The 14,100-nt window shown below is 37.9% G+C and overlaps 1 gene segment (V, D, J or C); it reads left to right on the forward strand.

The window, feature by feature from the left end:
- Positions 1 to 596: 596 nt before the first annotated feature.
- On the forward strand, positions 597 to 13,774 carry LOC102455559 (T-cell receptor gamma chain C region C10.5-like). The segment is given in 4 exon segments: positions 597 to 2,136; positions 8,501 to 8,794; positions 10,302 to 10,346; positions 11,136 to 13,774. Coding segments are annotated over 4 exon segments (630 nt in total).
- Positions 13,775 to 14,100: the final 326 nt, after the last annotated feature.

Below are 14,100 nucleotides of genomic sequence, written 5' to 3' on the forward strand. Positions count from 1 at the left end.
GCTAATTAATGTCGAGTATAAAACAGTATTTAGAATATATTACCTAGCAAATGTCACTGTCTACTCTAAACCATACATTAAGAGCACGGTCAAATGTAACGGGAAGCCCAGATTGCGATTTGCCCTGGAACAGACTGGGTGAGAGAAAAACAAACCAACTCTCCTGAGTCCCCTTCTAGTGCTTTAACTAAAGGACCATCCTTCCCTCCAGGCACATCTGAGATCATCGGACTAAATCCTGCTCATCCACTGAAATCAATTGACGCACTTGGTGGCCAGCAATTTACCGCAATCAATTTGCCATGCAGTGATGTATATAAAAAGCAAAAAATATTTTTGGCAGCAAAAAGGCCCCACAAAGTACATAAACTCAGGTTAATGCTCACATAGTTATGTGGCTATTAGCAGGTCTTGTTTAGATTGTGGAGTTTGTATGTAAAATAAGAACATCCAAATTTTAGTTTGATGAAATTCTTGACTTGATGATTCATTAGTTTTTGTAGAGGATTTCAATGATGTGAGTCTGGAGTAAAGTACTTTGGCTCGGGCACCACATTGGTGGTTTCAAGTAAGTTTCTCAAGATGTTTTCAAAGCTAATGTTTACCATGCTTGTAAGCTAGGACAAAATCAAGCTATTCATAAACATATTGGGTGTAATCCTGTTTCCACAGAAGTAAAAAGCAAAATTCCAATTGATGTCAATGGGAGGAAGGGAGGAGCAGGATTTACTCTGCTAGTCTCTAATTCAAAAGGGACCACTATGGCAATCAACAAGAATTATTTTCTAGAGATTTTGTTGAGCATTGTAACTCTGATGATTATGCTTTGGAAAATATTTGGAAGAGGAAACAAGCTTACAGCGAGCAACAATTGTCAAATGTAGAACTTGTGTTTTTAGACAACTCAGTGGCTGTGTCTACATTGGCAAGATTTAGTGCAAAAGCGCCTGCTTTTGCGCAAAATCTTGCCTCCTGTCTACACTGGCCATGAGTATTTGTGCAAGAACAATGACGTTCTACTGTATGAAATCAGTGCTTCTTGAGCAAATACTCTGACGCTCCTGCTCAGGGATAAGTCTTCTTGCGCAAGTGTTCTTGCGCAAGAGGCCAGTGTAGACAGGTAACATCAATTTCTTGCGCAAGAAAGCCCGATGACTAAAATGGCCATTGGAGCTTTCTTGTGCGAGACAGCATCTACCCTGGCATGGATGCTTTTGCAAATCTTTTGCGCAAAGGCACATACCAGTATAGACACTCTCTTACTCAAATACTCTAACGCAAAAACTCTTGCGTTTAGAGTATTTGTGCTAAATCTTACCAGTCTAGACGTAGACAGTATGTTTAGCACCCAGTCCTGTGACTTGCTGAGCTTCTTCAATGCTCATTAATTTAAACAGATGCTGAAGATGATCAGCACTGGAGTATCCAGCCCTTAGGCAGCATTAAAGGATACATTTATAGTAACAATAACTTAGTGGAATTGTGTTTTCTTTTCTATAAAAGGTTATTGTTCAGGAAAAAGTAGGAAGAAAATGGCAGAAGTTAGCCAAAATAGGTTAAAACAAGAAAAATAAATTCAACAATACTTAAGTTTCATAGCAGAAACAAATGCAAAAATATTTGGTGTGCCTATTGAGAGTCCCAGAGATCACATCTTTACAGTACAAAAGAGCTACTATTACTGATAATTTCTTTATTTTGAGAATTATTGGATTATGAGAAGTAGTCTAGAGTTGGTTTAAATTGACTTGCTGCCTTTTGAAACAGTTCTAGGTATTCATTTTTGACATTACCGATTGAATGTAACAAACTCTTTATAGAAAAAATATGTAAGTATCTGTTTCAAAACCCATTGGCTCTAAAAGACCGAATCCAAATTTTATGACAGAAAGTGATATGCATTTGTGAGCAAAGACTCTTTAGAGGACTGGTGTTCACATTAAAAAATTTCATATATCAACTTCTGTTCACAATTGCACATCAAAAATATGAAGCTATATGGGCTAGATCCTCAGTGGAACACCTTTGATTTCCAGCAACTGAAGATCTGGCCTGTGACTTTTTACAAAGCACATGAACACTGTGAAAACTATAACAACAAAGTCTTCGGCTCTGGCACAAAGCTCATTGTTTCAAGTAAGTTCTATAATAGCATAGAGGAAAAAGTTGCTTATGCTAATATAAAATTAGAGAATGCAGAGCACAATTTATTCCTAAAGGATAACAATGGAAACGGAACAAATCTCTTTACTATATAATGATGTGGTTAATGTACAGAATTCAGCATAAAACAGAGGAGTGATCACCCTGACTATTAATTATTCACACAAGATTTATTTATCTCACCCTGGGTAAAAGCTAAGTTGTTCTCTTAGGGCCCAGTGCCCCAGGATCAAGAGAACATCCACATTTCTACTGAGTGTGGGGAGCTGGCAAGCCCAAGAATCAATATTAGGGGACCCCGTACAACAAAGTGCATCAGAGATCAGAGGTAGGGAAGAGGTGAGAGCATGGAATGTCCAATGGGTCAGTGATTAAAGTGATCAAGTGGCCTTGATCAGTGGGTGGGCAACTGCATGGACATTACAAAAGCTCCAGGACTATGATGCTCTAGCTAGGTTAGGAGAAGGATTTCATCTTCTCATCCACCGTGTAGCTCCTAGAGAAATCCCCTTTGCTTTGCTTAGTGCTGGTGACCAGGATTTAGCCTCTTTTATCAAAAGTATGTATTAGCCAGGAGTTCCAGGGCTGTTGATGTCAATGGGAGGTTTGACATTCAATTAGATGGAGCCTGGATTTCATCCTAATTTTTTCTCTCTTGTTAAGGGTATAAAAGCAGGGGTAATGCTTGGGAGAAAGGTTGTGAAACAAGACAGCCAATAATTGTGAATATTGTATGTGTGATTACTACCATAGGCATTTTAGATTAATATGCTAATTTTCTATTGCACAAAATGAATTCGAATTCATACTAAAACATGAACAAATCCCATCATATGAGAGTGGAGGGAGAGAGAATTAAAAGGGCCCTACCGAGTATCAAAAGTCCTCATAAAACTAATAAGTAAGTAGAGGATGGAGCCTGTAACATGCATTATGAATCTAATCCTGAAAGGTTCTGCTCTGCCATTGATTTCCATGGGAGTTGAGGCTCCTCAGTACCTCAGGATAAGACTCACTATCATTTCTTGTCCACGTTAGTCACCCTGCATCATAGAGGGGGTTTCTTCCCAAACATATTAAAATATTGCCATTGTAAAAGTTGGTATTTTCCAAATTATGCAACAATTAAATGAGTGATTGCTCACAAACACAAGCAATATAAAGGAATATAGGCTACTTGTGTAATCTGAATCCAGTTCTCCTCTTATTACATCAATGTAACAGTATTGCTGCCATGTCATTAATTTGGCCAAACATGTTTTGTAGCCTGTTTGTATCAGCAATAGATTCTACTCAACACATTCTATAGAAAGTCTAATTAGGATTTGGCTGTCGTTGCATAATGTTCAATAGTGTCAGCTAGACCTCAGTACGAATAGAAACAATCCCCATGCCTACTTACCTTTTGTGATTCCTTTTAATTATACTGCACAGGAATGCAAAATTGTATGAGACAGTATTACATTTGAAAAATTCAGGAAACTATTCAAAAGGGGAGAAGAGGTCATGAAACGTTTGAGAAAAGGGAATAGGTCACATCACATAGCATACTGTAAAATTAGTATTTTAATTAAATTTCAATTACACTGGTATTTTAAAAAATACACCCATTCCACCACTCTGATTTTATAGGCACAAAAACACTAACCATGCAACAGAATTAAACTGAAATACCCTTTTCCATCAACTAATTAGGCAAAAGAAAACACAAGTCCAACATTATGTCTCAAATGTCAAACAGATCCTCTCTGTCAGTGAAATGAAGGATTTTGTTTTAAACAAGTTACCAAATTAATATTAAGACACGGTGTTTGGAAATATCAGGGTAAACTCATCCCAAAAAAAAATTGTAATTTCTTCAGTTTCTTTGGTTGAATTAATTGGTTCTTAGTTAGCCTATGTTTGGTAAGATCTGGTCCCTCTGAACAGAAATAACTAGGGCAGTTTTTGTAGCAAGTTGCAATACTGTGGGAACTGTAAAAATCTTTGGAACAGGCACAAAACTCGTCATAAATAGTAAGTTTTTGGACAAATTATTTTAAATGCTTCATAATGGCAACATCTATTTATTTATATTTATTTATTTAAATATTTTTACCCCACCTCTCTATTTAAAATATTCGTGGCGGCTTACAAAATTTTTTAAACACAATACAAATATACATAAAAATTTAAAATACGAGATTCCAAAGGGACATAAAACCTGCTAAAAACATATAGAAAAGAAGAACACACACATACAGACTCAAACACTAATAAAAGCATGAGTAAAAAGGGTGGCTTTAGTCTGATGCCGAAACAATGCTAGTGTTGGTGCCATGTGAATATCCCGAGGAAGAGAATTCCACAGCCTGGGAGCAAAAGCTGAGAAGGCCCTGTTCCGCGTAGATGTTAATCTTATCTCCACAAGTGGGGGAATAAGAAGCAAAGCCTCCCCAGCTGACTTCAATCCCCAGGAAGGTTCATATGGGAGAAGACAGTCCTTCAGATTCCCCGGACCCAACCCATTTAAGGCTTTATAGGTCATAACTAAAACATCTATCAAATTAATATTAATTTATCTCAATGCAAGAAATGCACGCTGGCTAAAATGTTTATTAAGAACATTAATGATAAATATTCTCAGAAAAATATAGGGTCAACCCTTTTCTCTTATGGGTATAAACAATGCTAGGTATTGAGTAACCTCAGTGTCTCTTGATTACATTGGGAAATGAGGAGCATTGAGAACTTCACAGGAGCACTCGGCATTTTGCTGGATCAATTCACAGCATACAAAATAAAAATTACAAGCATATCATTTACCTTTCTTTTAATAAATTGTGATGGTATAATTAATCTCGTTACAAAACAAACAGCATGTTAGCACTATTTATGTAAAATTTACTTATAAGAGGCATGCAGATTGCTAACACACAAAAAATAGTCAGCAATCACTTACAACTAAACCCTGAAATTGTTACTTTAGAAAACCTCCCATGAAAACTAGTAGGATTTATTATTATTTTTTATTTTTGAGATTGAGTGAAGTCAAAGGTTCCGGATTCAATTGCCATCTCAAAATAAAATTAATAAAGAAATAAAATAAATAAAATATTTGAACTACAACACGTCTACTTTTAAAAGTTCCAAATAAATAAATTATACAGGCAAGGGGTTCTGAAAAGTTAAGTTGGATCAAAACAACAAGCAGTTCCACACAGGAAATTGTAATTAACTTGGAAATAAAGGTTCTGATCTTCTTAAAGTGTATTATCCAAAGCCCATGGAAGATAATGGAAAGAATCTCATGTGTCTCAAGGGCTCTAGTTTAGACCTAATGTGAGGCCAGAAATTTAAATTGGATTTTGCTCATGCATCTGCACATCCACATTCGCAAACACTCTTGCTGCTTATATTTGCACAATATTCCAATTTTATATTGGATAGGCACCTATCTAAATATTGGCAAATTAAAAATATTTTGTACATGCACTTAAAAGTCCTCATGTAAATGTGAATTGACTTTCTAAAATCATCTGTGAGAAATGCCAGAAATAATCATACATTTTTGCAAAGCACAACATCGCTGGGCAAGAAACTATGTAAAGACTATCAAGACTTGATCATTTGGCATATCTACTGATCACACCCAATCTGGTATTCCTTGTGGTGCAAATGGAATCTAAGATTGAGCCCCAAATATTGAAATAGTTTGTGCCAAAGGGTGAGTATTTAAATGAAAAAAAGAAAAGAAAAATCAATTCCCTTTTTGAGGGACTAGTTCCAAAATGAGGGAAATTTCTTTAATCTAGGGATTTTTCTTGGTTAGGTAATGTTATATCTCAGCTCTCTTAAATTGCTTCAAGGTCTTTGAATTACTTTTTGACACAACCCTAAGTACCAGTCTATGAATTGGTTCAGTTCCAAGTTGGTTCAGAAAACTATAGAATAGCCAGACTGCACATAATTAAGCTGAAATCATTTTAGAAAAGGAACCTTTATAAATTTTGACATTAGCAGGACTACTCACAGGGCATAATCACGTGATTAAGACTTTATGGGATCAGAGCTTTAGTAATTATTAATCTACAGTATTTCATCTCGGTTGATTAACGACAATGACTGAAATTCAAAGGCTCCTGAATTTCAAAAGGATGTGGACTCCTAAATCCTGTCTTGTGGCCTTGAAAAATTCCATGCAGTATGTTTTGTGGGGTATAGGCCAACTATTTTGTTAGATGCCCTCTAATTTTCACTTAAAATTAAGTGTTGGAATGGAGAATGCACAAGATGCCTGTTTAGGGACTTTTGACATTAGTGAAATATCAACAACCTTCCGTTTCTTCTTTTTGATTCATGTTTATAAGAATGTTGCCTCTTTCTGTACAGAATACTTCTTTGGCAGTTGGCTGGTTTGGGAACCGGATTATCTTGGCTGTATCCCTCAGTGACACACAGGGGATAGAGATTAGCTGCAATAACAGTGTTGAGAACCTGCTCGATTCTTGTGATAACTAGCACATTCAATACACTGTTTTAAAAATGTATCACTTACTGTTAGCCATATGAAATAAGCAGATGAATAATGATTCGAGTAAGGAGTTCTATTTCAAATGTGACAAAATATATACTGAGACAGAATTATTTAAAAATAATTCACGTGATATAACAGAAGTTCATTAACTGGCAATTTGCTAATTCACTCCATGATTTGGACACAGGCAGCAACTTCCCCTCCGCTCTTCAGAGAAATTTGATAACTGAGTTCTGTTCAGTGCTCCATTATTAGTAATGCTTTATAATCAAGATTTTCAGAAGTGGTTGAGTAAAGTTAAGACCGTTAAATATTTTATCTGAGCATTAAGTGGTTTGATTTCAGAAGTGTTGAGCATAAAGCTCCATAAAGCTTGTCAAATACATGAACAAAGTCATTTCAGTTTGCACCACCCTTGCTAATTTCTTAATTGACTTTGTCATTCAGTGGTACATTTTAATGTATTTTCCGTGCTTTCCCAAAATGGCATTCAGCAACAGTACCCCTGATGGTTTATCGGATGGATGTGCCATAGAACACATCTGGTACATTCTTACATTGTTTAAGCTGAATAACTGAAAAATGGTTTAAAGTTTCAGAGCATGGAAAAATCCTAAAGATTACTTCTCTCAGAGCAGGTCTATGTTATAGGGTTAAGTCAATCTAAGTTATGCAACTACAGCTATGTGAACAACATAAATGGAGTTGACGTAGCTTAGATTGGTTTATTATGGTGTCTATACTGCACTAGGTCAATGAGAGAAACTTTCCCATTGACTAACCTTATACTTCTCATTCTGGTGAATTACTGGAATTGATGGGAGAGTAATCTGTGGTAGATCTGCTAAATCATCCCCTACTGGATTGATTGCTCCAGTGTCAATCTCCTGGTAGTAGAGAGAAGCCCTTATTTTCTTTTTAAAGGTGTTAAGATTCTTAATCAGAAAAGGCAGTTAGTCCAGAGCAAATTTAACTCTAGTGATTTTTAGAGGCCTTTTTAAAAGGCTAGTGGAATGTTTAATACATTTCCCTTCAGGTACATCTACATGGCAATAATCCCAGAGCACCATGTCTCAGAGCCTGGGTCAATTGACACCAGCTCATGGATCAAGCTGTGACCGGAGCCTGGGATCATAGACAACGTCCATCATGGAATTACAGAGGTTGTGCTCCATATCGTGCCTGAATATCTACACTGCAATGTTTAATCCTGTGCCCCCACCCTGCAAATCAGAATCAGGAGGCTTGGGTCCTATCTGGTCATGCAATGGGTCTTTTATTGCAGTATATGTGTACCCTTCCTCTCATTATCATGGTGTCTTTTATACACAAGTTTTGGTTAAATACAGGGAAGATTTTCTAAGTCGCCAATGTTTTGAAATTAACTGGATATAATGCTGTACTTAACATTCATTCAAAAAGAATTCAATATATTTTTAGTTTGGAAGCCAATTGAGTAGATGCTATCACAGATTCTTGTGTCACAAAAGCCTGTGTTCAACTCAAGCACATCTGCAATTCCAACTCCCTGAATATGTAACTCATAAGTGAACAATCTACTCCCATCTTCAAGATTTATTAGGCTGTGACCACATATTATTGACTTAAAATAGTTACAAAGCATTTAGCAACAAAATGTGTCAACTCAGTTAGTTTTGTGCTTGAATGCAATCTGCAGGAACAGGATGCAAGAAAAGAAGTTGCCTCTCTTTTAGCCCACTATCAAATCTGTGAATTCTTTATTGTCTCAAAAGTGTAAAATGAAATTCTCAATTCACTTAATTACTAACAATTTAATTTCTCTCTCTAAAATTAATCCAGGCAAAGAAGCAAAATTTGATCCTAAGAAGATCCAGACCCTATTTCTTACTGAACAAGATGGAAAAGGAACACACATGTGCCTCATTGAGGATTTTTTCCCAAATGTTATTAAGGTGACTTGGAAAAGTTCAAATGAAGAGAAAAATGCAATACGTGGGGAAATTTGGTCCCCGAGTGATAATCAAAACTCATACTCAGTGAGTACCTGGCTGACTGTTGATGATCCTAACAAGACATATAACCTCACATATGAACATGAAAGCGGACGAGATTCTATTCTTCTCCAATCCCAAGGTATATTCTCTATATTTAAGCCAGTTCTCTGTTTAGTGGGTTCATTGTTTCTTTGCAATTCAACAATAAAATGCATTATTGTTCCTAAAAAGGACACACATTTCTCTTTAGGCTAATATTAATTTCCATCTCTCCATCAGCTGGCTCTCACTAAAGCTTGCATTTCCATCATACACTCAGTTTTGGCTCCTTTCTCCCAGTTTAAAATCTTTCTCTAATGAAAGAAAATGTTGACTGAGATCCTTAGCTAGGGTAAATGAGCCTAATTACACCGAAGTCAATGGAGATTGTAGATTCACACCAGCCAAGGTCCTGGTTTTCAGTGTTTAATTTCAACAAGTACTATATATTGCAACAGAAGTAACGACACACACATGGCATCTAACGTGTTAAAACGGACAGGAATAATTACACAAACCAAAATGAAAAAGATAATGCAAGAGAAAGAGAAATGTATGTTGAGAAGAAATCTGTTTGGTTCTATTGGAGAGCTAATTTACCTCTGCAAGAACAAAACCTTTTCAATTCTTATGATAGAATTAGTATTTCTCCAATTTCTATTTGCAAATAACTAGATTCACACCTGGTGTAAGTAAACTGGCCAAGATCTGTTAAAGTTAGTCAGGCTAATTGACACTAGCTCAGAATCTACTCAATGAGCCTTACATTTCAGTTCTTAAAATACCATCAAATAAAAGCACATTTTAAAGTTATTTAGTGATTGGCAATACACATCTTATCTACAGATCTGTCAGCGTAGAGGTATTTAATAACACATACACATTTCTCTCTTTCAAATACAATGGGGGGAAAAGGGTTTATTGGCAACACCTCTCTTGCATATCCAAAATGCCTAAGAGATGAGCCATGGACTGCACGATCAGGATTATTTTCTTCTGTCTGTTGTTCAGCTATTAAACAATATTACCACTGTCCCAAACACTGACAATCCCAAGCTCCCTCAGGCTAAAGCCAAATCAGGTGGCCTGATTTTCATCTGCCAAATATATGTATTGTAAATGGGCAAACACAACTGAGTAATTTGGTGGGGCAAAATGCATCTGGCTCTATGCGAACAGAAGTTTCTGTACACAGAAGGGCTCACATCCAGATCCTGCAATCAAATTTGCTAGTGCAGACCCCTGCACCCATGCTAATTCCAAAGATTTCAATTGATCTCCTTGCAGCATTGGAGGCTACACTGATTGATCTATTTGCAACATTAACAGCTAAAGCATACCTTCTGCAAGCAAAGTTACATGTGGGAACATGTGCATTTTTTCCCGTTTTAACTCTGCATGGTTTTGCCCAAGAACTACCAGCTACTGAGGATTAGTGGATGGAATGTATATACTGATTTGTTCAAAATAGTAACTTTTCATATTTGAGGCAGTGTATTTACAGAATTTTTACACATTTTTCTTTGAACATCAAAAATGTTTGAATTTTGAACAAGAACCCTTTTGACAAATATAGCTCTTTACATGTTATGCTTCTGTCCTTTCAGGCACCTCCAGAGCCATAGAAGGTTGTATCAACATGCTGCCCGCAGGTAATTGGGTTCACTTCTCATTTTCTCTACAATATAGTTAAGAATTAAGCACGGTTTCATATGGTGAGGACAAAAATGAAAATATTCTCTAAATAGTTCACACAATTATTCTAGATGTGGAATACTGCCAAGAATTTAACTATAAGTTAATGCAATGTGTCCAGCACCAAATGAGCATGAAAGCTTAGGTTAAATCCTGCAGAGGTTCAGCTGAAATACATGTTTTGGTGATATTCCTGGTGCTTTAACATGGAATGTGTCATTTTTCTTTAGCTTACATTTGCAACTGTTTAATATTTAGCATGTTAATTATAACAAGTTTCTAAGGCCAATATTTTCAAATGGTGTTTAAAGGTGCTAAAAGCTTGAAGGCCCAACTGATTTCATGCTAATTTGGGGGTAATCAGGAAATCTTAAAATTAAACCACTTATTAAACTTTGAATACAGACTTAGAACAAATTAGGCACCCAGATCTGAAAATCATGGTGATACCCTATTATTAACTGTCCATATGAGAAGCCCTAGCATCCTGCTTGCTCTGTAATAGAATGTAGGGATGCCAGCACTGAGTACACCTCTTTTCTATTAGCTCTGTGGGATGGACAGGTATGTTTGCAATGTAGACCTGTCTGGCAAGGCACACTCATTTATAAATAATTTGGTTAGCCTGTATAGTTACTACAATGGAATATTATATAGAACTTCTGCCATCATATGCATACTTTTATATTTATTTTTCTTCAAAATTGAAGAATAAGCACCATTAACTGATTTTTATTTTTTTCTAGATCTTAAAAATAGTTTCACACACACAACTGCATATTTAATATACATCATCCTTCTCCTGAAAAGCACCATGTACTACGTCATCGTACTCTTCTTCATATACAGAATGAAAGACCCAAACAAGCACCAGGGAAAGAAACCTTAACTTTTACTTGCATCTTCCTGCATCAGCATTTGGGTTTGAAATTTACTTCGCTTTGCCATGAGCCTGTTCATCTGAAACACCTTGCTCTAAATATCAAGATATGCATTTTAATTGAATTTTGTTGTTCTCTAATTAGCACAGATGGTTTTTCTTGAGCTATTGGCTTTATGGTTGATCATTTTTGTCTATTCGTTTAATTTTTTAACTGTGGAACTTAAAGGGCTGGGGCTACATATTGATTTCAATGGGAATTTTGCATCACAAAGAAGTCTTACATCAGTCTCTTAGGCTACGTCTAGACTGGCATGATTTTCCGCAAATGCTTTTAATGGAAAAGTTTTCTGTTAAAAACATTTGCGGAAAAGAGGGTCTAGATTGGCACCGGCGCTTTTCCGCAAAAGCACTTTTTGTGGAAAAGCGTCCGTGCCAATCTAGACGCGCTTTTGCGCAAAAAAGCCCCGATCACCATTTTCGCGATCGGGGCTTTTTTGCGCAAAACAAATCTGAGCTGTCTACACTGGCCCTTTTGCGCAAAAGCTTTGCGCAAAAGGACTTTTGCCCGAACAGGAGCAGCATAGTATTTCCGCAAGAAGCACTGATTTCAGACAGTAGGAAGTCAGTGTTCTTGTGGAAATTCAAGCGGCTAGTGTAGACAGCTGGCAAGTTTTTCCGCAAAAGCAATTGCTTTTGTGGAAAAACTTGCTAGTCTAGACACAGCCTTAGGGTATGTCTACACAGCAGTTATTTCAAAATAACAGCCGTTATTTTGAAATAAGTTTACTAGCATCTACACAGCCAAACCACTATTTCGAAATTAATTTGAAATAGCGGAACGCTTATTTCAAATTTAGTAAACCTCATTCCACGAGGAATAACACCAAATTCAAAATAGCTATTTTGAAATAAGTTTTGTGTAGACACTTATATCGAAATAGAGGGCCTCTAGCCTTCCTAGGGTGCCCTGTTGGCCACTCCAGTCTCAACCAAGAACACTCCTCTCTTCCCCGCTCCAGAACCCTTAAAGGGATTGATTCTGGCCACAGTGCCTGTGCCAGCTCCAAGCCTGCCAGCCCAGAGCCAGCAGTCACTGCCCCTGAGCCAGTGGCCCCAACATGAGCCAGCAAGCCACTGGCAGTCAACCCTCCACTGCTCCCCAGGAGCAGTCTGCCAGCTCCCAGGAGCCTGCCAGGGGCTGGAGAAGGTGGGCGCCTTCCTGGTCCAGGGTGGAGATCATGGTCCTTATTCAGGTTTGGGGGGGGATGTCCCCAATGTCCATGATCTCCGCAATAGACGGAGGAATGTGGCCATCTATGGCAGGATAGCTGCCAGCCTGGACACCAAAGGCCACATGCGAACCCAGGAGGAGGTTTGCATGACAATCAAGGTGGTCTGGCAAGACCCCCAACCCTGAGCTTCCCCTTCCCCTCCCCCTTCTTTCCCTTGCTTCCCCCTTCCAGTTCCCTCCCCCCAGGTTTCCCCCTCATCTCTTCCCCTCTCCCGCCTCCTTTCCCCAGTCTCACCAGAGTGTTATTTCCCCCCCCCCCCAGTTTTGTTAAATAAAGAGAGTTTGTGTTCATGAAAATATGTGTATTTTATTTGACATCAGGAAGGGGGGTTAGGGAGGGGTAAGTGGCAGGACATGAGGGAGGAATGAGGCACAAGCCCCCAGTGGAGCAGACCAGGGAGGCTCTTAGTGCTTCTCAGGGTAGAAGCTCTCCCGCAGGGCCTCCTGGATACTGACAGCCCCCAGATGGACCTCCCAGATGGCAGCCTGCAGAAAGTGCAGCCAGACTCACAGCAACACATCCACAAGAAGCATCAGAGTGCCCAGGGGCAACTCTGGCTCCATGCTGCAGAGTGCTGTGGTGTCCTGAGTAAGGGCAACCAGACCACGCAGAGACAATGCTTTGCTGTCCCTCATCGAGGTAGGCAAGCAAGCAGGGAAACCTGAGAACTGGCTGTCCGGGGGCGGGGGAGGTCCCTTTAAGCACAGGCCTCAGATAGCCACAGGCAGCAGCCACACAAGCTAACTCCTGACCTGATGCCCTGCCGGACCTGGTTCCGGATGGCCTTAAATGCGATTCAGCATCCACTCAGTGTGGATGAGCTATTTCGAAATAGCAAAAAGCTATTTCGAAATGCATTTTGTGTGTAGACGCGTTATTTCGAAATAAGCTATTTCGAATTAACTATTTTGAAATAAGACATTCCAAAATAATGCTGTAGTGTAGACATACCCCTAGGCTCTTAACCTGCAAAACACTTGTGCACAATTTTTTGGATATAGATAGGCCCAGTGCAGTAAGTTAAGTAATTGGAAAAACCTCACTGCTGTAATTACTTGGGTTGGAATCTCTTAATCTGTAATTAATACTTTCATTTAATTTCAATTCATTTATTTCTTTCATTACTATTTCAAAGCCTGTTTTTGATTTTTTTTAAATTGAAAGATTAGATATATTTTAAATAAAATTCAGCATTACAAAATATTCTGTCCAATGTATTTATTTAAGGGAAATCTAACAATTTAAAAACAAGTTTTTCAAGGAAGATGTATACAATCCTGGAAGAGAATGGTAAAAGGAGAATACTTAGTCTTGCCTCATATATGGCATACTTCCATTTTATCTTTTAAAAACATAAAAGTTACAATGAATGAAATACAAACTTAACTGGATATGCCCTCTTCAGTATATGCCTGAAATATTTTAAAAAATGAAATACTCTCTTCAAAATCATACTGTAAGTTCAAACTGATCATTCTTAACCAATAAAGGAAAGTTCTCCGATACCACTCTAAACTCTTCCACATCTCCAAAGTC

This window comes from Pelodiscus sinensis, chromosome 2 (assembly GCF_052426305.1).
Source record: "Pelodiscus sinensis isolate ZL-2025 chromosome 2, ASM5242630v1, whole genome shotgun sequence".
NCBI lineage: Eukaryota > Metazoa > Chordata > Testudines > Trionychidae > Pelodiscus > Pelodiscus sinensis.